General features: G+C 43.3%; 6 protein-coding genes across 9 annotated transcripts; 3 read left to right on the top strand and 3 right to left on the bottom strand.

The window, feature by feature from the left end:
* The first annotated feature begins 1,152 nt into the window (after nucleotides 1-1,152).
* LOC131269361 (rho guanine nucleotide exchange factor 17-like) lies at nucleotides 1,153-6,644 on the top strand. The gene is made up of 4 exons (XM_058271712.1): nucleotides 1,153-1,383; nucleotides 2,517-3,482; nucleotides 3,554-3,844; nucleotides 5,262-6,644. The coding sequence occupies exons 1-4, from the start codon at nucleotides 1,153-1,155 to the stop codon at nucleotides 6,642-6,644; spliced, it is 2,871 nt and encodes a 956-aa protein (XP_058127695.1).
* A 1,014-nt stretch (nucleotides 6,645-7,658) lies between these two features.
* Nucleotides 7,659-9,088, top strand: LOC131269231 (sodium- and chloride-dependent GABA transporter 1-like). 2 transcript variants are annotated; one of them, XM_058271574.1, is made up of 3 exons: nucleotides 7,659-7,675; nucleotides 7,736-8,119; nucleotides 8,197-9,088. In XM_058271574.1, the coding sequence occupies exons 2-3, from the start codon at nucleotides 7,946-7,948 to the stop codon at nucleotides 8,284-8,286; spliced, it is 264 nt and encodes an 87-aa protein (XP_058127557.1). In that variant the 5' UTR covers nucleotides 7,659-7,675; nucleotides 7,736-7,945; the 3' UTR covers nucleotides 8,287-9,088. The 2 variants fall into 2 exon arrangements, with proteins under 2 accessions (XP_058127557.1, XP_058127556.1); XM_058271573.1 differs by lacking the exon at nucleotides 7,659-7,675 and having other exon boundaries at nucleotides 7,679-7,846; nucleotides 7,952-8,119.
* A 1,981-nt stretch (nucleotides 9,089-11,069) lies between these two features.
* Nucleotides 11,070-13,496, bottom strand: LOC131268910 (uncharacterized). Its single transcript, XM_058271207.1, has 7 exons — nucleotides 13,021-13,496; nucleotides 12,703-12,837; nucleotides 12,497-12,574; nucleotides 12,176-12,262; nucleotides 11,899-11,978; nucleotides 11,487-11,818; nucleotides 11,070-11,239 (listed from the first exon to the last, which is right to left on the bottom strand). The coding sequence occupies exons 1-7, from the start codon at nucleotides 13,041-13,043 to the stop codon at nucleotides 11,201-11,203; spliced, it is 774 nt and encodes a 257-aa protein (XP_058127190.1). The 5' UTR covers nucleotides 13,044-13,496; the 3' UTR covers nucleotides 11,070-11,200.
* Nucleotides 13,045-17,054, bottom strand: LOC131268909 (dual specificity protein phosphatase CDC14C). Of its 2 annotated transcripts, none has more exons than XM_058271205.1 (6): nucleotides 16,953-17,054; nucleotides 15,843-15,987; nucleotides 14,981-15,778; nucleotides 14,299-14,908; nucleotides 14,133-14,213; nucleotides 13,045-13,237 (listed from the first exon to the last, which is right to left on the bottom strand). In XM_058271205.1, exons 2-6 carry the CDS (start codon nucleotides 15,961-15,963, stop codon nucleotides 13,153-13,155), a joined length of 1,695 nt encoding a protein of 564 aa, XP_058127188.1. In that variant the 5' UTR covers nucleotides 15,964-15,987; nucleotides 16,953-17,054; the 3' UTR covers nucleotides 13,045-13,152. The 2 variants fall into 2 exon arrangements, with proteins under 2 accessions (XP_058127188.1, XP_058127189.1); XM_058271206.1 differs by lacking the exon at nucleotides 13,045-13,237 and adding an exon at nucleotides 13,479-13,493.
* A 2,137-nt stretch (nucleotides 17,055-19,191) lies between these two features.
* On the top strand, nucleotides 19,192-19,987 carry LOC131268713 (HIG1 domain family member 2A, mitochondrial). 2 transcript variants are annotated; one of them, XM_058270973.1, is made up of 3 exons: nucleotides 19,192-19,259; nucleotides 19,331-19,739; nucleotides 19,819-19,987. In XM_058270973.1, exon 2 carries the CDS (start codon nucleotides 19,362-19,364, stop codon nucleotides 19,692-19,694), a length of 333 nt encoding a protein of 110 aa, XP_058126956.1. In that variant the 5' UTR covers nucleotides 19,192-19,259; nucleotides 19,331-19,361; the 3' UTR covers nucleotides 19,695-19,739; nucleotides 19,819-19,987. The 2 variants fall into 2 exon arrangements, with proteins under 2 accessions (XP_058126956.1, XP_058126955.1); XM_058270972.1 differs by having other exon boundaries at nucleotides 19,331-19,987.
* On the bottom strand, nucleotides 19,245-20,507 carry LOC131268712 (uncharacterized). The gene is made up of 2 exons (XM_058270971.1): nucleotides 20,243-20,507; nucleotides 19,245-20,181 (listed from the first exon to the last, which is right to left on the bottom strand). The coding sequence occupies exons 1-2, from the start codon at nucleotides 20,505-20,507 to the stop codon at nucleotides 19,793-19,795; spliced, it is 654 nt and encodes a 217-aa protein (XP_058126954.1). The 3' UTR covers nucleotides 19,245-19,792.
* Between the last annotated feature and the right edge of the window lie 6,273 nt (nucleotides 20,508-26,780).

The raw sequence follows: 26,780 nt of genomic DNA, 5'->3' as shown, positions 1-26,780 counted from the left end.
GAATAGGTTGTCCTTGATGCTTCCGCTTCCGGGTGCGTTGCTGCAATAGCGGTGACTTTTTTGCACAAGGTCACTTGGCTAGTGGATTTTTTTTCCTTACACTAACGAAGCCTTCGGGCGCTTTTGAGCGGCAAAGGTTAGGTTTAATCCTGCATGCGTCGCATAGTTCTATCTTCTAGCAGCGGGAAAATAATCAGTGAAGCAGAAACAAAAACAAACAAAGCTAGATCGTGCGGAGGAAAGTGAAACCTTATACTTCCGTTTCCTTGCTGACCCAATTTCCCATTTGTTATTAGCTGCAATTTTTGCTGTTTAAAAAAAAATGAAGAAATATACACTGATAAATACCAAAATAAACTCAAAAATATGAATGTTAGATAGCCATTCTACTTTATCATACCAAGGTTACTGTTATATGGTCGATACAATGAGTGCAAAGATTTCTTTCGTGGGGACCCTTCTCTAAGTGGGGCAAAATTGGAACTTTTACTTTAGCTGTCAAAACATTAGTATGCAAATTGTTTATTCATTTAATTAATATTGATTGAAAACTGCCAGTTTGCATACAACCATTTAAAAATCAAATTTACTTTAGTTTATCACTGTAAAAGTGTTTGAAAAAACTATTTAATTCATTTCATTTTCATTTTATATTTTTAAAACAGTTCTGTTCTTATACACTGTTCTTTTTTGGTTTGTAGTTTGAACTATTTTAACTAGCATACTAATGATCAGGTTTTGCGTTTTCGGAAAAAGCACTTCTTTGTTCATTTACGATTGTGTCTCTATTTTTTTAAGAAGAGGTAAGATTTTTCAAATAAAATTCTTTTATTTGTGACGAAATGAAATTAATTTAAATTTGTTGAACAGTGGGGCAATGATTATACAAATTCCACACATCAAAATCAATGTTGCACAGTAAATGTTGTTTGCGACCAGAGCTTGCACTTCGTAGAATAAATAAGAGATAAATAAGATAGGTAAACTGGTCGCACAGATTATGCTCGGTACAATTCGTTCTTTTGCGGTCTAAGCGTTGTTTCTATTGGTTGATGTTCAATTCTCTTCACATTTCGCTTCATTGCAGCGGCCAACAGCTTCACGTGAGCTGCGGCTCCTCAAATCCAACCAACCGACAGTCCCGCGTTTACAATGTCATCGGAACACTCGTCATCGGAATCCGGTACGCCGCCACCTGGCCGACTGCGTCGATGGTCGCCTCAACATTCGGTCGCGTTGCCGGAAAAGTCGACGGCGCCGCCAACCGCCAGGCCAGTGACGCCCGGGCGCACAGACAACCACCGGCGGCGGCGCTGGATGATACTCAACGAATTCATTGCATATGAAAACCAGTACTTCACGGCGCTGCAATTGCTGACCTACGTAAGTACGCCGTCCGAGCATCCAAGTCGACGTGGTCAACGTGGTTTAGAACAGGTTGACATCCAAGCAATTTTAAAACAATTTGTTAGTACAATTTTTTGTCACTATTTGACTGTTATTTTCCTTAACCTTTACTTTAAAAACGGCTTACGTGAGTAATTTTTTAAGTTTTATTGTTTAATTACTTTTGATTAATTTGTCGTCTCGACAAACAACTTCTAGAATGCCTGGAGAAATTCATTTCCCATCGATTATTCGAAGGAGGGAAAGGTTAAAAGAAATTTAAATGATTTTGATCAGTTTTCGTAGTGAATCGTAGAATCGAAAATCTCGTAGTGAATCGTAGTGAAAATCTTTAAAAAGATGATACATTTTTGTCCTTTTTTGTATACTTTTCAACAAATTGAGTGTTGTTTATTACTTTTATCCCGCAAACAATAAAATTTCTGCAGACTCCTCGATTTTTTTTCTTTAAATTTTGTTTAAATAGATTTTTTTAAATATGTAATTATACTTCCTCTTTTACTAACCTCTTAAAGTACTCGTTTAAACACGTACCGCGTTTTATAACAAATGCTTTTCATTTGAAGTAGTATGCAGCGATATCAGATAGATGAAACTGTTTAAATTTTCCAACGTGTTCATGCAGTCCTATACTTGATATATTCCAAAACCTTGTTGTTTTACACGCCTGTTTCCAATACACGCCTGTTTCTAATAAATTTGTTTTAAAGCATTTTTATTTCGTTATTCTTCAACATATATTGTTTCGTAATCGTTCTAAGCACTAATTTCTAAAAGATATAGTAAAATTATTCATTATTCTAAGGCCATCCTTTAGATGATTCCGAAATGTTGATAAATTCTACAGAATATATCTTGCCTTTGCGAGCTCAAAATTTTTAAAGAATAAATTGAAATTTCTTTAATCAGCAGTAAGGTTAGAATTTGAAAAGAACAGAACAGATGAGAAAACCGACGCTTCCGAGTAGGATTCGTTCACTTTGTGATAAGAGAATGTTTACCAGCGCAACAGGAATGCCGGGAAAACACAAGAGGAATCAAACCATTCGTTGTGGGTTGCTTGTTTGACGTCTCTAATGTAGGCCTTTTTTTGTGGTGTGTCTCGGCAGAAATTCCACGACGAGCTGCTGAAGAACGAGAACGTGCTGCAGCGCTCGAAGGCGCGCGCAATATTCGCCTTCGTGCCGGAGCTGTGCGAGCTGCATCGGCACTTCGATGGCTGGATGGATCACGTAGTGCGGGGCTGGGACGAGCGTCCGATGCTGGGCGGCCTGGTTGGCGCGATGCTGGAGCAGCCGGGGCTGGTGCAGCTGTACCGTGCGTACGTCAACAACTTCCAGAGCGCCCGCACCGTGCTCATGGCGGAGCTGGCCGGCAACGAGCTGTTCCAGGCCTTCGTGGACGCGACGCTGATGCAGTCGGTCGAGAAGCTCAACATCGAGGTGTTCCTGCTGAAGCCGGTGCTGCGTATGACGCGCCTGATACAGCACATCCGCGAGATGCTGGAGTGTACGCCGAACGCCCATCCCGACCGCAAGCCGCTGGTGCGGTGCTTCGCGCGTGGCAGGCAGCTCGCCGACCAGCTGGACAACCTGCGCAAGTGGAACGAAGTGCTGGGCCTGCTGCAGACCACCGTGAGTAGCTGGGGAACTCCCGGAGCGCTGCTGCACTGCGAGGACCTCATCGTCGAGCCGCAGGCCGAGGGCGAACCGAGCCCGGACGAGCAGCGGCTGAAGCGCCGGCGCGTGTACCTGTTGCGCGATCGGGTAGTCAGCGTCAAGCTGCGCGAGTACTCGGACTCCGGTCAGCGGCTGCGCAAGCTGTTCCAGGAAAACAGTGCCGTCAGCTTGAAGTGGATGGTCCCGCTCGAGGACGTCGACATCTTCGTCGGCGGACAAACGTCCTACCAGCCGCCGACCAACGTCGACCGGTGCAACAAGATGCTGCACCTGCGCAGCGACTACAACACCATACAAAAGATCCGGCTGCTCTCCACCCGCCTCAACCATACCGTCGCCAACCTCGACCCGATGCACCTGGATACCGTCCTGCACAGCATCGAAGTGGAGATCCAGGTACAACCTCCCCCCCTCCATTTAGCTGTAGGTTAGCCTCTTACGCTCATGCTCGTTCTCTGCCCATGCAGCAAATGAACAACGAGGCGCAAGCCGGACCGCGACCGTCCAACCCCTGCTGGATGCAGGTGCTGCCCAAGTTCGGCCGACCCGAGGTGGCCCGCCTCCGCGACTCGTCGTTCTGCCTGCGCAACACGGCCACGACGAGCGAATGGCGGGTGATGGCGCGCCTGGCCCAGCTGGCGCTGCAGCCGGAAAACACGTCCGGTTGGTGGAAGCAGGGCGTCACCCAGCACTTTGCCATCACCGATCCGCAGTTCGTCGGCCGGCGCTCGGTGGCCAGGGATCTGCTGCACGCGGAGGTAGGACCATCCAGCACTTAACGTTTACACTTACTGTACCGTTATTCATTTTCGTTCAACTTTCATTTTTCAAAAGCACTTTTACACTCTTCAAATCGATTTATCTCTTTTGCTTCTATGACTTCTGATCACTTTCGACAAAATACTTTGGTCGGGCTGGAGAGAACCAGACATTAGAGGAACATTTTTCTGACTTTCATACAAACTTTGCTACTTTAGAATAAAACTTTCCACTGAACAGCTTCACAATATACATTCAAAAGACAAATTCATAATGCTACAATGAACATGACGCCAAAAATTAATCTCAAAGGTTGAAAGTAACTCAAGTTTTTATAGTTATTCGAAGCGCATAACGAAACGGAACACTTACGAATGGAATGATAGGACAAAGTATAGAAAAATGAAAATATCTTCATTCTACAGAAAGTTTCAAACGAACACAAAAAGTTAGGGGAAATTATTATGGAATGCATCGGCATGTTTTAAGCTAAATTATATCTTTTTCAATAAAATTATAAATGAAGTATGTGCATAAGCATGGCTATTACATCCTAAGTGAAATCCAAAAGCTGTAATTTAACAGTTAAAACAACATCTTCTTCTTCTTGGCGTAAACGACCTTGTTGGTCATGCCCGCCCGTTAAGGGCTTACGAGACTTGTTTCCCTGTTGTACGTGGATAGTCAGTCCTCTCGTACAGGGGAGGGTCCGGTCTCGGTTGGGATTCGAACCCACGCCGTCGAGGTCGTGAGCCCCGGCGCTCATGGGCCGATTTTCTAACCGGCGCTACCGCTCGGCTGTCGCGGACCCCTCGCGGAGTTAAAACAACATGTAACATATGAATTATGCATTACCAAACATTATCATAAGTTTAAGCTACAACTGGTGTTGACATTAGATTTTTCTGCCAAGTGGATTCATAATCCTTGCATTCAGGTTGTAGCGACAGCTTTCTTAACTATTTTATTTTTTCACAATCTAAACCAAATCCAAATCAAGGTTTTATATATTTCACATCCGTGTTAAATTTTCGACATATTATATTATTTAAAAATGTCCGGTTCAGGGTTAACTAAATTTCTTCACATGATCCTCCTTTTTGTTGAATTGCAGATACTGACTAAATATAAAAACTCTATAGCTTTCTCTTATTGAAAAAATGTGCTTTGGGCCATTTTGACCCACAAAAAAGGACAGTGAAGTAACAGTAACAGTAACAGAAGAGAAGAGTTCTCCTGTGAACATTTGACGTATTTCACTGCAATTCTCCGAACTGAGTGATTTTTAAAATGTTTATAAAATATGTTTAGGGATTTTTCTCTTTACTCGACTGACGTCAAATGGATGCACCTGGTATAATTAGTGTTATAGTGCTCAGCGATAGCCAATTGGTAACCGTATCTATCCTTTCGCAGATAAGCTGTGCGTGTTATTATGCGCCGAATATAGAGTCGCCACTGTACGCCCGGCTGCAGCTGCAGTCTTGGCTCCGGAACCGCAACACCCTGTGGGTCTGTTCGTCCCGGGGTGCCGAACCGGAGCAGAGCTGCGTGACGCTGTTCACGCACGACCTGCTCGACAACACCATCACAGAGCGTACGAGCTTCTTGCTGGAGGGGGAGTACGTCGAGGACATTGTGCACGTACCGGAGGGCACGGTCTGCAACGCCGACGAAGATCGGCGCGAAAAGTCCATCGACACGGTGTGGATAGCGACGCGGACGCGCATGCTCGTCTACTCCGCAGCCTATCCGTTCAATGACCAGCTGTTGGCGAATGTGGAGCTGCACGGCGAACCGAAGCACATCCTACACACCCCGGAATCCGTCGCCGTTGGGCTGGCGAACGGTGAGATGCTGGTGTTCCAGCTGGTAGACGGCAAGTGGGATCTCCTCCAGCCTCTGGGGTTGTTCGTGTCGTGTCTCCCAATCGACGCCATTATGGCCATCGGAAGGGATATCTACGTGGCGTCCGGCACGGTCATCACCGTGTTCTGCGGGGGAAGCCTCATCCGCGAACCGCGCCATCTTCAGGTGCAGCCCCTGAGCGACCGGTTCGGGAAACTACCTGCGATCGACATCCACCTGATGGAACACTCGATCCACGGGATCTGGATCGTGCGTCAGCGCTCGCACGTCGTGTCGCACTACCATCCGGGGACGTTCAAGCACCTGCAGGACCTGGACGTCAGCGATCCGGTGCTGCGGTTCGTGGCGGCCAAGCAGAACGCCGAGGATCCCGAGGTACTTATCGCACCCATGCTGCATATCACCACAATGCTGGCCACCAGGGACATGCTGTTGGTTGGCACGAACGTCGGCATAACCTTGAAGCTCTCCCTCCCGGCGTATGCCAACCTGCCGGTCGTTGGTGGCGCCTGGAGCGTGTCCTACCAGGGCCATCTGGATAGCGTCAACCTGCTGCTCGCACTGGCCGCATCTCCCATTGTCGAAGCCGACACAGAACCGTACGGACCATTCGACATATCGATGTACCGACACTCGCGCCGAATTTCGCAGGACCTCGAGAACGACCCGTACGCAAGCGCCATTCCGATGGGGCCAGTAGCGGTTGCACCTGGCGAGCAAGCCAAACCGGGGGAAACACGCAAGAACCTCTCCAAAACAATCCTGTTCGTCACCGGAGGCCGAGGCTACCGTAGTTACAGCGGCGCGGGAAGGACCAGCAGCGTCGCTCCAGTCGGAAGCTACAACCACTGCGACACTTCCACCGACGGATCGAACACTTCACTGGGCTGCACCGACTCCCAGATCATACTGTGGGAAATGAAAAAGTGAAACACAATCACTCAAATCCCCCCTACACTGATTACCTTTGACCTGAGATGTAGTTCAAAACATTCTAGTCTACATAGTGTGTGTTTTTATCCTTAGTGAGAGTTGAACTAAAAGTAAAGCGCGACGAGAAGATAACTTGATAAATTGATGAGACTATTCTACTCATAAAGTTTAATCTTCATTAAGATTTATAATTCTATTCCTCACCGTGTTCTCAGGAACTCAGACTTAGTTGCTCTCTATAAAGATTTATCAGCTTTTAAAATGTTATAGAGGAGCATTTAGATTTTATTTGCTTAATATCAAAGATGATTTTAGGTTCCTCATTTTGTATTCCTATTTTGTATTTTTCTAGAATTTAGAATTTTTATTTAGAAATTACCATGAATATGGATCTCGGTTCAAGTTTAACATGTGTAGTAATGTGGCGCACGAAATCAATCAATCTTTCCTCAAATTTTTCTATACAATGATGTATATATTTTCTATGCAATGATGCTATACAATACCAATTGATATTTGTAAATTTTCGTAAGAGGCCGTAGACTTTGTGGATTTAATTGTTTACAATATGTACCTTAAAGTATTATACGGTACCTAAAAGTATTTTGCCAGCTATACCAAAACATACTCCATGTGATAAGTCACTGTAGTCTGAGCTATCTATTTATATTCCTAAAATGTCTGATTTACGAGTGTACAAAACAAACAAGTTCAAACAAGCGTTCAACGTAGCTTGTACTTCTCAGTGGTATACGCAGTGGCCATATATTAACAATGGAATCGAAAGACTTAAGCAGCGGATTTTAGGGACTTACTCATATTTACAAGAAAGCTAGGAGCATCGTGATAACTTAAACGTTATTTAACTCTCGGGTTGATGGAGAGACTTACAAAGTTTGGATAATAAAGTAAGCTATTTCAGTTAGCAGCATTGCACGGGCACAATCGGAAACCTTATATGCCTTTTGGGAGCGTCAATGGTATTAGGCTGGAGTTTTTTTTATGCTTAGAAGTGACCACAGTTCAAGGTACGTACTCTTCCGATCGTGAAGAAAATATGCTAACGTGTGTATCTCTATCTATTTCAGGTTCACCTTCACCGGCCTCATAGTCGTATCCTTTCCGGGAGACTTCCTCCGTCGCCAGCAACGTGCCTTTAGAGAGTGTGAATGAGTGCGAAGCATGCGAATGTGTGTTATGTTAGTTGACAGCGGAATGCCTGTCAGGCGCACCAGGCCTGTTCTGCAACAAAAAGACAATCGCGCATCCGATTCACCGCCCTCTCATCATCTTCATCCATGCAGGGTGTTTTCTTCTTCAACATTGTGCAATGGACGCCCATCAAGTACCTCGGCTACTCGTACCCGCTGTGGGCCCACGCGTTCGGCTGGTTCACCGCCCTGTCGTCGATGCTGTGCATTCCCGGCTACATGATTTGGCTGTGGAGAAACACACCCGGAGACCGTGCCAATGTGAGTAGCTGCCAGATATCAGATTTCCTGCTTATAGGCATTCGCTCATCGGTATATTCGATTGTTATGTTCCGCAGAAAATCCGGCTGATCGTTCGAATCGAGGACAGCGTCAGCCAGCTCCGGGAGAGAATGCGTGCCGACGCCGAGAAGGGCATGGAGCTGTAGCTGGTGGCGGAAGAAAAACGCACCGCAACTAGTAGGCACCACTTCCACGGCGTTTGAACGACGCATCTGCCAGACGACGAGAAGAGGAAAGGACAGCAACCAGCACACCAAGCACCTTCGCTTTTCGGAATGTCGCATAACCTATCGCCTATAACCGTCTCATTTAAGACAGAAACACTATCATTCGCATGCAGACAAACAGGAAACGAAATCTTCCTACCACTCTTCGCTAACCCTAATCTATACGATTTTTTTATCTACACTGTAATTTGATTTCTAAATATTATTATATAGATAACATAAAATATAGATTCGCAAACCCAGCGTTATGCACGAGCAGCATATGCGCTGAAAGGTAATTTTACTAGAAACATCTACTGAGATGTAAGAATATGGTGTATCGTATGTCAAATACTGTAGCTAGGCTAGATCATTACCGACAATCCCATACATAAAATCATAATACACAGATAGATTGATCAGGAAGACAGACAGAACAACGCAACACTCCACAATAACCATAGGGCTCAAAACAGAACTCACTTTCGCAGATTGCTGAAAGAGAAGAATAAAATTAGTTCAAATGACTACCGAAGTCGAATAGATGAACAATGAAATATAATACATACTACATACACCCTCCAGCTTAGATTTTCCAGCTCACCGCTAGGCCCGGTCAGACATACATTGCACAAGAATGACGGCGAATCTGCATAAAACTCGAACCTTGTTCATTTCAACTGAAAAGAGATTTTGTTAAACTGCAATTTTCAACCCTCTCCTTTGAATAAAAAAAAGTAATTTACGTGGAAACGTAAACTTCACGCTGTTTTATATTACTTTAGGCTTAATACACTAGATGTGATATTCCTGTACTTTTCATAATCTCGAACCGATAACACTAGGAAGCTTTTTGAATGTTAATATTGTTGCAAATGGTTGCAGTTTTTTATTACATATTTCAATATACTTTAGTGCGGACAACTGCGTTCAAATATTCCAAGTATGGAGATTGTTTCGAATAGTTTGTCATACCGCTTTGTTTCGGTTTTATTTTGTTAAACAAATGTATGATGGCTTTGTATCCATTTACCCGGGTATTGATGTTTCTGCTTGTGCTGGAGCTACTTGACAATAATAAACAACATGTAGAAGAATTCGAATGTTGGCGGGCAGCATTCGGTTTTCTCGTGTTGCCCCTGATAGTTTGCATAGAAATCATAGCATACTGAAGAGGAAACTACCTAGAACCTATCCGGACCCGAATCCGCCATTAATACCATTTCCGAGGTGATTATTGTGATTGCAACGTGAATGTTGGTAAACTTGTGTGGACAAACATATCTTGTTGCTGGTCTTTACCGCACTAGCATTCGATATGGGATATTAAATCACAGTAAAATAAAATGCAAACTTGCACAAAATGCAAGATGGGTGATGACGAAAAACAAAAACAAATTAATCTTACTAACACAACGATGGGTGCGTTTGCCGACTATGATTAGCACACCGTCAAACCTTTAACAAACCAATCCTCCAAAATTTTCTCTAAACGCGTTGTGGGAAAGTTTCTCATGGGCAAACATAAACGATTCATAAAATTAGTCAAGCTCCAAGATTAGTCTTGATTAATAAGCTACTGGACAGTCTTCTCTGAGAAATGCAAAGAATTTTTTGTTTACACCGAGGTACTTGCGAGCGGAACTTGCACTTTTTGTTATGGCTGCCTTTTGTTTCTGCTGCTTATTACTAAGCGTTGAGGAATATACAGATGCGTTTAGTTTAAAGCCATTTAATACTTGCTTCCATTGCTTGACTGTCAGTTGCTGTTAACGTATGTGATTCTAGCTTTGTTGTATACGCCCCAATATACACCCTTAACGTCCAGTGTAAGTGAATATATTACTTGCTTTTTCTTCAATTCCGCAGCGCGTGGGCCTTTTTGCAGAACAATATATAAATGACTGTCTTTCAGTGTTATTTCATATTTTTAATATGCTTAAACTCGTCTTTAGTTACGCTCGTTCTAGGTTCTCGGAACCACCCTTAACGATCCCCGTTACTTAACGTGCAGTCTTACTTTCTAGAGAAAAAAAAAACATTGTACATTGTTCATGGCAAAACGTTAAAAGTAGGGGTCATTTTCTAAAGTGCTCTTGTTAATTCATTTGGAACCCCTGTTAGATAATGTTTGATATATTTCTTAACATGTGTGATGTTCTATTTCTCTAACATCGGTGCGGCTAGCGTCGGATAAATTATAGTCCAATAAACCTAACGTAAAGCGTGAAGGTTTTGCTTAAAACATGTTTTTAAACATGCAAAAGCGTAGTGTTAAAATTAAGTTGGAAAATTTTACGAATATGTTGTAATTCAAAATTAGCTATGCTTTACCGAATTGCTACGCTTTAAGTAGTTGGAAGACCATAACACAAAAAGTACCAATAGGATCATTCTTTGATTATACGTTTCTTGTGGATTGTTTAACCCATTGCAGGCGAAATGCCAGATTCGATCCGTAAAGTCGTCCACAAAACGGCTCTTATGGCTCTTATACTTATTATTATACTTCTGATTGCGCGCGGAAGGTGAGATTTGAAAACGTTTATAGGACACGCTTAATAATTCAAAAATAAATATTCGACTACCGCCAACAAGCACTAACCAAAGGCCCTGCCCTTTCGACCGCTTAAAAGAGAGATTAAAGGATATAATAAGTATGAAAAAGTAAAAAAAACTGATCAAGGAGAAAGCTAGCATTGCTTAACGTTACAGTTATCGGCATGGTCGGTGGAGTTGCTGTTGATGTTCATGGCGTTGGCGTTCCGAGCGTAACCGGAGCCGTCTTCTAGCGAGATGTCCGCTACAGGGTCCCTCTTCGCCTTCGCCGCCATTGCCAGGGTCGCACACTAGCCTAGGGGCGACTTCGGCTCCAGCCCGTAACGTACTGGGTCTAGAAACGAAAGCAAAACATACGATTAGAATAATTCCGACACGGTTCCGAGTTTCACACCAAGGACCAGAACTAACCCTTTGACACGGACGATCTCCTGTGAAAGGGAACGACCCCGCCTGTAGACAGGTATCTGTTGTCCAGGGTAGTAACTACTGTCCTCTTTGCTCGTCCGGCTCTTTACCGGCTTTGTTAGTGGTGGTTTTGGTTGGTGTTCCTGCTGCGGCTGTTGCATCGGTTGACTTACCTTGCTAGCCTTCGGCTGCTGGAGCGGCTGACATAGCCCGGCGGTTGTTTTGCCGTCGTCTCCTGCTACCGACAACTCCGCACTGCCCTCATCCACACCGTCATCGTACACCGGTTCGTTCTTGGTGTTTGTGTCTGCCAACGCCGTCGAGGTTCCCGCTTCACCCGTCTTTGTTTCTTCCGTCGTTGGCTCGGAGACTGTCACACTGGCCAGGTTGTTGATTGGCAGACACTTCTCGTTTTCGGTAGCCTCCCACCGGAGCGGTTCCAGCGAAGTTGTTTTGTTGTCGAGCGCAGAAGACAACGAGGGTCCCAACGGATGGTCCAGACCGTCTGTTTTAATTTTCTCCATCAAAAGGGGAGACGATATATTATATTTATGAACGACGTTTCGTGTTGCGTCAGTATCTCACCGTGTTCTTCCCAAGCGACCGTTTTTGTGTTGGTTATCCTTAAAGACGCGGGTGATGTTAATTCTTCTTGGGAGCTTGTACTACGAATGAAAGTTGAAAGAGAAACCGTAAATAAACAATCAAACGCATTTTGTTTTATAAAGAACGCACTATTTTGAGTTATTGGAGCACAATAGATGATAGCATTAGATGCTGATCTAATGTTAAATTCTACACTTTCAGTGTGCAACATTTTAGACCGAGTAAATTGTTTAATAAAGGATGTTTCGGCACTCACCTTGGCTGAACGACGACCGGTTCTTGCCGTGGAGGGTTTGGGCGGTTTCTAGTTGTAGACCTGAGTCGTAGGGCAATACAGTCGGAGCTGTCAAAGATATTGATAAAAATGTTTTTGGTATCATGAACAAACAGAACGTAATGGAAAAAAAAACTTTTAACAACTGTTGAAAAACTCAGTTAACGTTGAACATTGATTTTAAATGATAAATGGTCACGATGATCGAATCGAATGAAATAAATAGTGATTAATCTTCGCCATTATCTACAAGGTTATTTCTACAGTCCATTGTAAAAAAAAACTCACGATTTAGATGCTAACCTTGTTTCCGGAATGGTGGTCATACGTTTGCGGCGTACTGCTTTTGTTTTAATATTTTCTGCTTGTGTATTTCCAGTGCTGCGAATGAAATGAGAAAACACAGAAATATATCGTTATCGTAGAGTCGGCATGGTGTGTGCACCGTCAATGTTTTCCACAAGGTAGCTCGCAGCAACACACAGAAAACCCACATTCAAGGTACAAACCTTGATTCGAGAACGGCCGCTGGTGACTTGCGACGACGTGAACTGACGCGGGCTCTGTTGGCTGGCTGGTTGACGGATGTGCTGCGAACTTCACCTGAAGTCACGGATTTTGATCGTAGCCTTTGGGCGATGCAGCTACCATTTTAGTAGAAACACATGCGAATATGTGAAAAGCGTTAGTGGACGCATGGAATTCATGAATTACGATCAGTGGATGAATTCCAGTGCGGTAGCATCTTCGGTCGATGGCTAGATTCTGAATCCAAATGCAAATGAAACGAGAAATATGATTACTAACGAATCGAAGTAGCAATTTACCTTAATGCTGCAAGCTTCATCATGCGTCTTTGCCGCTCGATTTGAATTTCATTCAGGTAGTGGACGTCAACGACGGGAATCAGTACGTCGACGGTGTCGCCAATGACATTCTCGCCGACGATCTTCACCTTACTAAGCGCCTCGGTAGGCTCGGCACTTTCGTTGCTTTCGTCCCACGGAAAGAGCGTCTCCAGCGAGGATGACCGCTTCAACGCTACTAGTGTATCGGAGGATAGAGGAGGGGTTAGTGGCGTTGCGTCCGGTGCGTCGACTGTCACTTCCCCAGGCGTACGTTTTAGAGGTTCTTGCGAAGGAATGTTAGTCGGTGGTGGGTGACGCTCACCCGGACAAAGCGTCTCAAGGGAGGGAGATCTCTTCAGCGCTTCGAGTGCGTCGGAGGAGGACAGCAGCGTTGTTAGTGGTGTGACGCCCGCACCGGCGCCATTATCGTTATTCGCGGGCGCACTTTCTAGCTGAATTGGTGAAGCATGGTTAGTCGGTGGGTGACTGACATCGTCTACGTTGGCGTTCTCGAGGCTTGGGATGCGAGCCAAGGATGGATGAATGTTTTGTTTTTTTTTTTTGTGACGACATTGTAAGAATGTAAGAGTTAAAAATTGAGTTAGTTGCACCCTGTGTGTTAGTACCACCACGAAGCTGAAGAGGGAGAGTTTGTTTTTCCTACAAGTGCAATCCTATACTGAAGGAAGTCGTGGGAATTGGAAGAGGCATCATTCTTACAAAGAGAAATATCGATCGATAAGGGGTATGGAACAAATTAAATTTCAAAATCATCGACGGTATGGGCGTTTAGTTTTGTGGCTTCCATCGCAATTTGGAGATAAACGAAAAACAGCTGATAAAATTAACCGTATGACATCCCCGGCCGATGAGTAAAATTAGCTAGTGTGAGCGTGATGAATGTTATCATTATAACAGTGCAGTGAAAGTTTTCCCCTCTTTTTGTAATCGTCGTTTCTGTCGCAACTCAATCAACACGCAACACAAGCAGTTTAACAGCAACTAAGCAAGTACCGATTAGTAATGCACGGTTGGATAAAAAAGTACACATGATTAAATTGATCAATTCAGAAACAATGTGAAATACTAACTCCGTTTCTGGAAGCGTTGACATTCGCTTCCGGCGCGCTGCTTTGATCTTATTAAGATTTTCGCCCTGTGTTCCTCCGGTGCTATAATAATAAAAAGAAAGAAAGAAACATTAAATGATATACATATAGAAAAGGAACCAACGATCATCATCTTAATGATACAAACCTTTGCTCAACGACTATTCCTGTCGACTTACGACGGCGTGATATCCCCGATTCAACTTTTTCCCCCCGAGAGGGTAAATTTATAAGACTACCGCGGGATCGAGGCTTCGATCGTGCGCTCTGGGGTAATGATGTGACTGGCGCGCTCCGAACCTCCATGCTGGACATGGCCTTGGAACGGAGCCGCTGAGAAATGCTGCTCGGTCGATCCGGGTTGGGCAAATTATTGTTATTGATAATATTGGCACCTTCCGCATCAACCTCATCCTCGTCCGCAAGCCTCATTGAGTTCACTTTCGTTGTCAGGGACGATTGGGATCGACGATCGTACTCCTCTTGCCGTCCCGATCCACCCGCTTCCGACTGACGCACGGCAACAAGACTGTAAATTCCAAGCTTGTGCTTTGCTGGAGTAAAATTGGGGTTCGAACGACGAAATGCATTGCCTTCGGCGATCAGCCACTGTTCTTTATCCTGCAGCCATTGCTGCTGTTGGCCAATAACCGATCCAGGGCGGCAAATACGCAACCAAGCGATTGCTTCCAGTGCGGTGAAACAATAATGCTTCATTAGATACGCACCAATCAGCGTACCAGTTCGCCCCAAGCCAGCTAAAAAGAACGAATATAATTGTACATTACATACGAGAAACGAAATGACTCATCCCTCACCATCTCGCTTACCTTTGCAATGCACAGCGATCGCGCCCTTCTCATCTTCGCAAATCTCTAGGAATCGTCGCATAATCATATCGCTCGGCGTGCCACCGTCGATGAAAAACAGCTCGTAATGCCTAAATCCTTTCTCCGTAAACGATCGTGCGTCATACTTCTTCATATTCAACCGTACAACAGCAGTTACGTTGTGGCGCTTAAAGTAGTCGAAATATGCGTCCGGGCCGTGTATTAGAACACCATTCTCTATTCGGGATTCATTCTGCGGGCCACAAAAGGCAAGAAACTTTCCCGGCACAATCCAATTGAGGTCCCCGTTCTCGACACGCTCGTAGTGCTGGTACTGGTGTGCATCAAAATCGTCGAAATAGAAAAATCCTTTCTGGTGCGCCTTTGAGACGGCGTTCAAGCAATCGGTCAGTGTGAGAAAGCAGGGATCATGTTGGGATGCATCGCAAAACTTGACACCAGCTATTCTAGTCAACGCTGGTTTGAGAGTTTGTAAAATGCTTTTTGTCGTGTAGTTGAGGTAGATGATGGCATAACAGCCCGCAAGAAATGCTGCGTTCAATAACTTCGAATTATCTGGGGTCGTGTAGTGCACGATTCGGGAGTTACTCAAGCTTGCGTCCGTTAGCATTCCGTGCAATGATTTGCAATACTGATAAACCATGGCGATATTCAGTGGGCCAAAATCCATATAAAAATTTTGATAAACAAGCGTATCGTCTATAGTAAACATCAACGTTTTGTTGCTTTTCACTCTGGGTGCTTCAAAACTGGTCAAGACAGCGAAGTACAAACGATCTGTAAAACATTTGATAACTATAGAGAGAAGATCGACAGGCATTAGCAACATCTCTATACTTACGGCACAGAATAGGGGCCGACGATTCAATTCGTCTCTTCATTTCTGCGTCATCGTCGTCGGGATCCATGCACCGCAACATATCCTCACACACTCTTAAACGTACGATATCTCTGCGATCCATGTAACGAGGCAATTCACAGGAAACCTGCAATAAATATTAGTAGTTGAGTAATTTGCGCAGTTTAAAGAATATACCTTTGCGATTATTTCCCAAGAAAAGAGACTAGGCGGAGTAGAATATCAATCAAACCCAAATGTCCAAAACTTCCTAGCCGCAAGCATACACTACTGCCCGGCGTTCTGCGTATGCTTTTAAATTGAAAATGTAGCTGACTAGATGTTGCTGTTTAAATATTCTATCATTTAACAAACGCAGCCGGTAAAAGATATGTATAAAATACACCATTTCAGCGGTACTATTTTCATTAAACTAGAATTGTAATCCAATAAAATTGGAGAATAATCATCCTTTGAGCGCTTGAGCCTTAAGTAATTCTTATTTCAGGGTGACCCATTTCGAGTGTTCGCGACTGTGGTGAATGAATTGATAAATTGAGTTCACAATGTGGATACCTAAACTCGAAAACATTTTTCCAATAGAGGATCAAATACGGATAACAGCGTCCCTTCATAACCTCGTAGCCCCAAAAGGTCGATCAGTTCACTCGGCAGCCGCGTTGACATTAAAGTTTGCCGAATTGGTCTTTCGTATTTATCCCACGCAAAACGCCTATTTACAGCAAACGAAGGAGTCGTCCCACGGAATTCCATTGAATTTTTTTTACGCTTTTGCTACATCTTACATTGATTTTACTGCTCCGCCATAGTAGCTACCAAAATATCAAAACGAAAGAGTAGGCTTGGAGCACCAAGCAATGTATTTCCGTGGGTTGTTTTTGTGTCATCGAAGCAGCTCGTAAATTCAAAATGTAGCTGTAGTCTCTAAATACATGAAACGCATTATATGCAGAGCGTATACAGTGACGAAGAAACAATCAAATTGAAATAAAAATCAAACTATTACTTTCTCCGAAAAACATTACTAAATCCATTTAGGGACGAACAAGGGGATACACTATTGCCGCTATGACCGCTACGGATACCGCTTACCTGCTTGTTATACGTTCTTACTAGAAGACAAATCAATCAACAAACTTTGTTAGCTCTATTAATCCACAATCACAATAAAGTCCACGCAATTTTCCCACCAGCACAAAAGTTTGCAGGAAAATGGACGCTCAGATGAAGGCGGACAGAAAATGAAGACTGAAGCAGTAAAGTTTACACACTGTTGACGACTGAAAAACTAAAGCCCTCTGTGCACGGCGGCCATATTGTATGTAGACATCCGATTTTGAAATTCTGTCAAACTGGGCTCCGATGGGGCGTTTGAATTGAAAAGTAAATAATATAAATAAACCAATGGAAATAATGATGATATCTCGATTCATACGATAAAATGTGTTGAGCTATGTTAATGTTTTGCATGTTATTTAATGGTGTCTATAGTATAACAGTACTACAGTATAATACTAGACACCTCCGGAGAAATCGATATAGAAAAGTTAACTGATAGAAAAGTTAACGAACAATAACTGATCGAACTCATGTTCACTTAGCTACAATTTCACTTATCAATAATATCTCCATATCGCCATATCAGAGCACGTCAATATGAACAGAAGTTCAATTTTCAATACGCGTTTGACGCTTGACCAATCAGTGAGACTAGTGTGAACACAGTTTGAGTAGGCTGAGTGAGGGTATTTTGGCCCACGTATGTAATTTTGGCCCACTTAGAAAGTAGATCAATTATTTCAATGATTTCAAATAAAAATGCCCCCTAACATTTTTTTTTAGTGTTGTGGTCAATTTATTCTTGTTTAATACCAAATTTGGAGGCGATTGCATCAATATTTTTCGAGAAAATCGCTTAAAACTACGAAGCTGTCTCTTTTTCAAAAAAACATGCCGTAGGCAGATAGTTCGCCCACCTTGAGATATAAGCAACCACTGGGTAAAAAATTCTGAAGTAATGTTTTTCTAAAGCTTTGAGTGTTTTTAGGAATTATCAAAACATTACTTGAATTTTTAGAGCACGAGAAATAATTTTAATTTCGATGCAAAAGTGGGCCAAAATAGATGCAAGGAAATCTGGTTTCGATTGAAACGAAATTTGTATGCATTCTGACACTGACAGCTGGTTGTCAGAAATTGTCTAAACGAAAATCCGATGATCTTGGAAAAAAGTGGAAGTTAAAATATCGAATTAAACATTTTATCTTACTTATTTAACAAAAGTAAAAGTAAATAGCAGATTGTAAATTATTATAAAGATTATTAAAACCATAAAACACATAAAAAAGTAATTTTTCAGGTGGGCCAAAACTGGTACACAGGTGGGCCAAAATAGAAGCAAAGCGGGCCAAAATAGCGACAAAAAGTGTGTTCGGATATTGATAATATTTCAGTGAAAACATCAAATAAACTCAAAAATATGAATTTTAATTCATGCTTAGATAGCTACTCTACATTTTCATACCCAGTTTACTGTAATATGTTCGATACAATTAATGCAAAGATTTATTTTGTGGGGACCCTTCCCTAAGTGGGCCAAAATGGGTACTTTTACCCTATGATACACATTTACCGCGTGACTACATTAGGCGTACCATACCAAAAAACTGGTACGCTCCTAGTGTCAAAAACCGATTTTTCTGTCAGAATCGAGCGATGGAAGTGTAGTCACAAAACCTCTCACTCCAACCCTATGCTTTGTCCTGCTCACCTTATGTATTCAAACTGAATCCAGCAGTTTACGGTTACAAATGGTAATTACAGGCAAATGAAAACAATAAGATTCGTTTTACCACATTGTTTCACGACTTAGAAAAGATGAGAATAATTTTATCAACGGATTGAATGCTGTATAACTTCTTCCAAAACGAAATAGTTGATGCTCTCCACAAATTAACTGATAACTGCTCGACAAGTTCTTACCAATATGAAAAGTCGAGTACTTCATCGAGCTCTTTCGAGCACACCATCGTCAGCCAACCCAGAAGTGCTGGGTTGCATTTGGTATGGTACGCTGGAGCTAGACCGTACCAAGTTTTTGGTATGGTACGCCTAATGTAGTCACGCGGTTAAATTAAACTAACATACAATCTCTGTCCAAAATGTAAATTTTATCTAGCCTTAAAGTGAATTGGTCCAATTGTAAAACGGCTTTGCACGGCAGTTTGTTTAACTGCGAATAATTTATTTGAAGTAGCCCACTTCATATGTAAACATCACTTATTTTGTATGACAGTAGCCGTTTTCGTTGGCCCTTCTCGTTTGTTATTAACGTCAAATGTTTACCGAGTTGTCAATTCAATACATTTCGTCTTCGTTGTGAAATTTGTTTTACTTTATGTAAGTTATACACAGTGTTCGTTTATTTCATGCCTTGTTTCACTAGCAACTCAAACTTGGCTTCCCTATAGAACACACACACTCTGCAGACAACACAAAACTATGGCAAAAGTTTCAACTGGAACTGCTCCCTCGGAGCTCTCGGCGGAAAGCGAATTAGACTGGATACAGATGCGCAAAGATTTCGCCGGAGTACACGCCGAAACGACCAGGGAGAAAATGGCCCGGAAGATCAATGAAAACCCATTGGTACCAATTGGCTGTGTAGCAACGCTAACGGCCCTTGGTCTAGGATTATGGAATTTTCGAAAGGGCCGATCTCAGATGTCGCAGTATATGATGCGCGCTCGTATTTTGGCTCAAGGGTTCACAGTCGTTGCGTTAATCATAGGTGTTGGCATGACTTATGGCAGCAAGGAACCGGCCAAGAAGTAGTCAAAGTACGCTGAGGTAGTTGAGCAGTTTGCAGATTGTTGTTATGTGAGGAATCAGCTGTTTATTATGCTTTGAATAGATGGTATGAATGTCACCAACTAATGTGCATCGAGTTTTTCTTCAGTTACTTCATCGTAGGAGTCAATGATTTCCTCTGGCTCTGGGAACCCATCTCCGTCGGAAGGTTTAAGCCATAAAAGTCCATCCACCCCCATCCTCATACATTCGAAGTGAAGAATCAACAACGGGTACGACCAAACTCGAGCCTCAACATCTAGGCACATGTGAAGATTCTGTCTAGGCATGTAGATATCGAACAGCTTCAAGCACAAGTTTGCATTCAGTGGTATGTATGGTATCGGAATTGGCAAACAAAACGGCGGAGGATTCTTAGCTGAGAGGGAATTCCAATAGATCAATGTATCGTTCATGAGCACCTCCATGTCAATGGCGAAATCGTACGGCTTGTAAGTGAAACTACTGCAAACTAGAAAACAAAAAACAATCAATCTCCCTTAATATCAATATCTTTACAATGATATACTTACATTTTCGATTGAAATTCATTTGTTCTATGCGCATCCCCATGCAACATACGCAGTTTAAATCGGCACACGTACAGTTGTTGCCGTTGAACACAAACCTTGCCTCACTTTCTGGTAGAGTATGAAGCGAAACAGTAGGATATTTAAAAGAGAGATTTGTTTTCAGGTCATAAAACTCGATAACTACTCGACGACTTTCTTTTGGAATAGTATCGATGGCTCCGGCCGTGGCCAGTATGATCATACTAATTAATGCTTTTCCGTGCATTGCGAAGATGACCAAACAACCAAAGTACTTAAAAAAGTTCTATCAAAATCGAATGAATGTAAGTTTTGCACTTTCATACATGTGTTAAAACGTCAAACAGTGAATGGAAGAAGGTTAAACTGAACTTCGTGTGAGCCCACACACTGATCTTTGAGCCGTGGAAATTTTTTTATGGTGCATCTTAAAATGATCATTGACCTAAAAACCAACACAGTGATAAAGATAGCAACATAAACGCTTCTGTAAATATTGGTAACAAACCTATTATCTTGTTTAAAAACTGAATTTATACACAAACACTATTTATCATATGAAATGAAATAAAAAACAAGCATAGAACGAAGAAAGTACGTTTCGCATGACATGCTTCGTGAGTTTTCAAGTAGCAAAGAGTAACGAGATGTATAAAGGTTTTTATTTTTTAAGTGCTTACAGCCTACCTAATAAAGCAAGAAAATTTGGAATCACCAAACAAATTATAAACTTTTCTACACAAACAGTTGCCAGTTTTTTTGTATCGTAAACCAGCAAGGTTTGAATTTTGCTTTTTTTCTACGCCGGAAAACTCGTTAATGGTTGTATTTTATGAAACACTGATTTCTAAACTTTTCTGAAATGTATTGTTTGTTAGCATAATATTACCACATTGCTCATATTCATAGTTGGGCTCAGAAAATGTTTATTAGCAATTATGGGTTTGAAGTCAAAACGCACGAATTTAAGATATCAATCACACCACCAGGTATGCTTCAAGCTTTCCTATATACAAATATAAATTAATTTAATCGTTAAGAATTGCTATCAATAGCAAAGTTAATAATGTACAAATTGGCACGCTCATGCGTTCTGTACTATATAGTACATGTATGTTTAAACATTCAGTAGTTTTTTTTTTTAAATAAAATTAAGCTCCCCGTTACCAGTAACAACGATATAGAGCTTTCTTATATGATTCAAAGCATAAAATAAGACTTTTATACTGGAAATTTCAAATATAGCTATCCAAAAATTACTTATTTGTCCTTATATTTGCACTTTGTGTATGTATGAGTTATTTGCATTAAACATACTAAGTATTTATTTGTTTAAATGGCGTGGGCTTTGCAACCAATAATTAAGAGGAAGAGCAGACATAACTTTGGCAATTGCGAAAAATTGCAAAAGACTGAAAAGCGACATTTTTATAGTTTGAAATTCGAATTCATATGATCTTCACAAAAAAGAATCCGATTCCGTTCCTTAATTTTGGAGTTCTGGAGTGTACTACTACTAATTCAATCAAGCCAATTTGGGGTGGTGCGTGTGCTACACTGCTCCGTGCAGTAGGCCTGTCCATATCGCTACATATCCAAGCATATATATGCTTGTACATCGCATAACAACGTGTTGGTGTGAAATGCTATTCAAGGTGCATAAAATTCAGGTTGGCGCGATGATTAAGTCTGCAAACTGCAAATCTGGTTGTTGTGCTGATTATTGGCATTAGTTGAACTGAACCATATATTAAATAGACAGATTAAACAATTAAATGGGCGATGAAAGCATACGTTCATCGCATAAACCGAAAAGTAGAATTCATATAGATCAGTGAAAGTTACTCCAGCAACATAAATGGAGTTATAGCTCCGACATACCGTGATTCCGGAACTTCCCCGATGGTGTTGGTGTGCTCGGAACTGCATACACACTTAGCAGGTTCAGCGTGCACGCGTATGCGCCGTTGTCGTTGTCATCATCATCACCGTCGCGTCGCCGCCGTCGTTTGTCGTCGTTATCGTTATTCCATCGTTTCGGAAAATCTTAAGATGGCGATCTGTCGTGACGGGCAATAAACGGTGTTGATGTGCTCCGCAGTGCAGCGGTTTTTTCCCACTGCCGTTTTGGTATTAATCGTGCAAACAGTAATTACAACGCTGGTAGTGAAAAGTGCAAGAGTGCGTGCGTGCAAAAAAGCCGTGAGTTGAAGTCGTGAAATCCAGCATTCTTCACTGGAACCACAGTAAAGAACAGTTCAAGAAGCATTCATCTGAGAATTGGTGAGCCGTTTTACGTGTTTTCCTTTTTTTTAAAGAGTGATTTTGTTGGAACACTGGAATATAGTTAGCTTTTTAACTGTGTGTCAAGCAGTACGGAACTATTTAAAAAAAAACCCACATTAAAAAAGGAAAAGCCATAGAAAAAGGGTCATTCCAGTGCTGTTGTATTGCCTCCAGGGGCTTGTCACTGTTTGAAATAACGTGCACCAATTCTGCCGATTTATTGTATCGTCCATCAAATCAAAGGTACGGCGAACCATTGCGGGCCACAAATAATTCGGCTTCGCATTTCGAAACTGATTCGTTGCAGGTTTGCACTTCGGCCTGGGTAGGAAGAGAAAGTGTCCATTTATCCCGTGCCAAGCGCATACCAAACAACTGAAAAAAAAAGAACACAATCCTTCAGGAAAGAACACACTACCAAATGAGTTTCGGGTTCACCATTCGGCGTAGATCCTTCATTCGACATCCATGAGGAGTGCATTTTGGGTTTTTCTGTAGTTAAAAAAAAAATACACAGACACGCGGCGAGAAAAGAAACAAAATCGAAAAAAAATTCAAAAGAAACATATAACATGATTATTGTGCAAGCAAAGGGAGCAGAGAGAAAGAGAGCGAAAAGTTTTATGCTAACAAAACAAGAGGAGTAAAAAGAAAGCAAAAACATTAGGCAGCGAATGGTAAGGAGTAAACGGAGCAAGGAAAAGGGCAATGTTCCAGCAGAGAAAGAGAGGCACGGTGTCAGATTGAAGAAGGTGTGCGTTGTCTAGCATAGCGTAGTTGCTTGCCTGATTGGTTCATAAAGGAAATTTTTTAATTTTTAACAAGATAAACTTTAGTGGAAATACGGGTTTTTACGTGTTTGCAGATTGTATTCTTCCCGTGGCTGCTGGTACAGTTCTGCAACTCTCCCATCAAGCATAAAGCATAGTTTAAAAACATTTTGCCTCTCCAGCAACGGAGGAAGCGACGGGGTGCTTTGCCATCGCGCTTCCTCCACCAACATAACATCTCGCATTCTCCCTTTGTTCCGTTCGATGGCAACATACACCCATACACACGCGCTTGGCAGCAGGATATATCTCTTCAAGCAAGTGCGTGGTTATGCTATCTCGCTCATTGAGTTTCATTCCGTCGGTTCGGAGATTGTCCACCGAACTATAAAGCTATAATCGATTGCAATCGATCAAGCTGGCAGTTTGTCGAAACGGGCTGCATTTGGCCGTTTCGTTGGCTTTTACTGCTGTCTGCTCAATGAATCCATTCTGCCTTTCGCTTCCACATCCTTTCCAGCGCGGTTCGTGCAGCGTGTGCGCCTTTCTCTTCCAACCTGAAGTGCATCGGAAACACCTTTACCGCTGTTGCACACGCCACAGCGCCATGTGTACCAACACCAACAGCGTAAAACCTTCCACGCGATGCTCCACTTCAGCGCTTCTCAAGCCGATGGATGGCCGTTTGCCGGCACTGCGTTCTAATCCTTGAACAAAACAGTAGAACACAGGATGTAAACCTTACAATCAACTTACTTTGATTTTGAGAATTTGCACATTACACACCACAGGTATAGACTGTTCACCTCTTCCTTTGGCGATATCCAGAAGGGATGGTAACAACATTGCAAAAAAGACAAGTTGTTGTTGTAGGCTTGCTGCTCCCCCAAAAATGCCGCGCCAGAACTGACCAAATCAGACGTGTATCACAGTTCTAAGTTTAGCAGACCCTAAGCTAATGAAAACATTTACTTTGCCTGAAAGAAACATGAGAAACATATAATAATATCTTTATGAGAAACATATAATAATATCGTACAATTAATCTCAATCATTGTAGCGCAAATCTTGTCATTGCTCCTCCGAGTCGCATTGTAGACGTGTTTTGACATTCGATGGAGGAATTAAACAAATCCACTGAAACTTATCCTAAAAGATAGAATATTTCTGGTTATATTCGCCGTTTAGGATGAATGCGATCAAGTTGAGCTTGGGAAGGTAAATTCGTAGGCGATGATTTGCAACAATCGAACGATTTTGATTCCATCGTACGCGAAAATGGCACCAAATGGATTAAGAATCACTGGAAATTACGCTCGCAAGGATCAATGGTGGCGAATTGTCATCTCGATGGCCTTTGAGGGGAATATCGCTGATAGCGCAGAGAACTGCCCAAAATCTGTGGCAAGGCACAGCTGAAGTGGACCGGATGTCCACTGGTCGGCCAGTGTACGTAAAGTTGGTCTGTTTACTCCAAACCGAAGCGCGTCCGGCTGGAGCGTAGCCTTTTTTTTGTGTTGGTAACTTGCGCCACGGCCCACGTCGGCCCCCCGCGAAAGAGGCCACCTTTCTGGCCAGCTCCATAGCCCTCCGCACCTTCCCGGCGAGGCAGCAACCCCCTCCCTCGTTTTACCTCTCGCTACCTTTTGCCCCGTCCAGTCGCGCACCAAACATTACGCGCTTTTACACGGGATTTGTTCTCCTTATATGTTGGTGGCTCCCACCCTCCCAAACCTCCCCCAATCGTCGGTCGAGACCCGAGTTTGCCGTTTTCCACCGAATTTGCGCTGTTGGAACGTGCGCGCACGCGCTTGTATGCTTCCCAAAAATCTTGCAATGCGCTCACCGCCCACCCACCCACCTTTTCCACCTACTGGCCGCTCCAGCGCAAGTGTACGGGCGCTACAACGTGCGAGACAGAGTGACAACGATTAAGGGTGAGAGAGAAAGAGGAAGAGAAAGAGAGAGGAGGTCAGCAAGATGGCAAGGAATTTGGTGGTTAACCTGCCGAGCATAAGAAGATGTTTGGGAGAGGGAACGAGAAACCCGTACCGAAAAGGTGGGATGCTGCGTGCGGATTCTATCTCCGTTCGCATCCACAGGTATGCGTGGCACGTTGGCTCGTCTCCTGAAGAGATTTATGTTCGGTGCTTGCCTCGCTCTGTGTGTGTGTGTGTGTGTATTTATGCTACGCCAATGCTCGCACATACGGACCGCCACCTACTTTCTTGTGTTGCCTCTTCCCTTCGGCTCGTCTTTCGCCAGCTCTCTATCACATATTTCCTCCGTAGCGAAGGCTCACGTTAAAGCTCTTTGGTCTCGGCATGAAAGTTTAAGACATTTTCGAGTGCTGCCTTTTCATATTCTCCTATCGTTGTGTGCGTTTCCAACCGTTGGTTGGTCCAGAACTAAAGCTGCAGCTTGTTTTTTTTTATTCGCGTTGTTGTAAAGTTGAAGTTGGACAGCCGTCTCGTATGTGCCCCATTCCAGGGAGTTAGTAACCCGGTGGTCCGATCTGCTGAGGGGAGGGGTGACATGGTGAGGTAGTGATCGCACCGTTTATCTCCTCCATACCAGAACAAGGCCCTGGCCCAAAGGAAACAGGAGAGAAACAGCAAGGAGCAATCCTTGCTTTTGTCCCCAACGTTGACGTTTTGACGTAGCATTGTTTACTTGGGGGGAACCTAGTGACGCTTGTGGGAAGGAGATTTAAAATACTTGTTTGGACAGTGGAGCAGGCCAGGGAGTTAAAGTTTAATCCAAAAACAACGAAATGTATGTTACTAATCCGGTTTTATTTTCTTACATTTTGCTTCCAGTGCTGCGTGTGGTGCCCGTCGACGTAGGTGTTAGGATAGTTTTAGCATCTCATCTGCCGGTTGATTCGGCACTTCAGGTGTGTCCCGGAAGTGGAGGATTGTGTGGATGCATCCGAACACACCGTCGTCATTAGCCGTCCACTACTAAGCCTGACCACTTAGTCCAACGATCCGAGCGAATATCGAGTGTGTGTGAGAGAGAGAGAACGAGCGAGGAAGGCGCGTGCGCTTTGGTCTACAATCAAACCTACACACACAAACAAACACACATACACACAACACAGGCATACTTACGCCTCACATACAGACATACAAATACAGAAACACATTCCCACACGAGGTGCCACGATCAACCACATTCCGTCGGTCCAATCAACCCAAGACCCAGGAGGTGATACCCCAAACTCCCACCGCTACACACACATACATACAGGCGTGGGCACACGTACGCGGTTCCGGGGGAGGAGGGGGATGGTCCAGCTCCTGTTGCGCCATTGTTGTTGTCCGGTGCCCTGAATCCCGGTACGGCGTCGGTGTCCGGTTACGCGGCCGCTTCCTGTTTCCTGTCATGCTGGCCGGGTCCCGGGTCGCGGTGGGTGGTGCTGTGCCCCAGTGAGCTCCTCCGGGGTCCGCACACACGTACGC

Source organism: Anopheles coustani, chromosome X (genome assembly GCF_943734705.1).
Source record: "Anopheles coustani chromosome X, idAnoCousDA_361_x.2, whole genome shotgun sequence".
NCBI lineage: Eukaryota > Metazoa > Arthropoda > Insecta > Diptera > Culicidae > Anopheles > Anopheles coustani.
The sequence above is the reverse complement of the archived record's forward strand: the minus strand, read 5'-3'. Positions and strand labels throughout refer to the sequence as shown.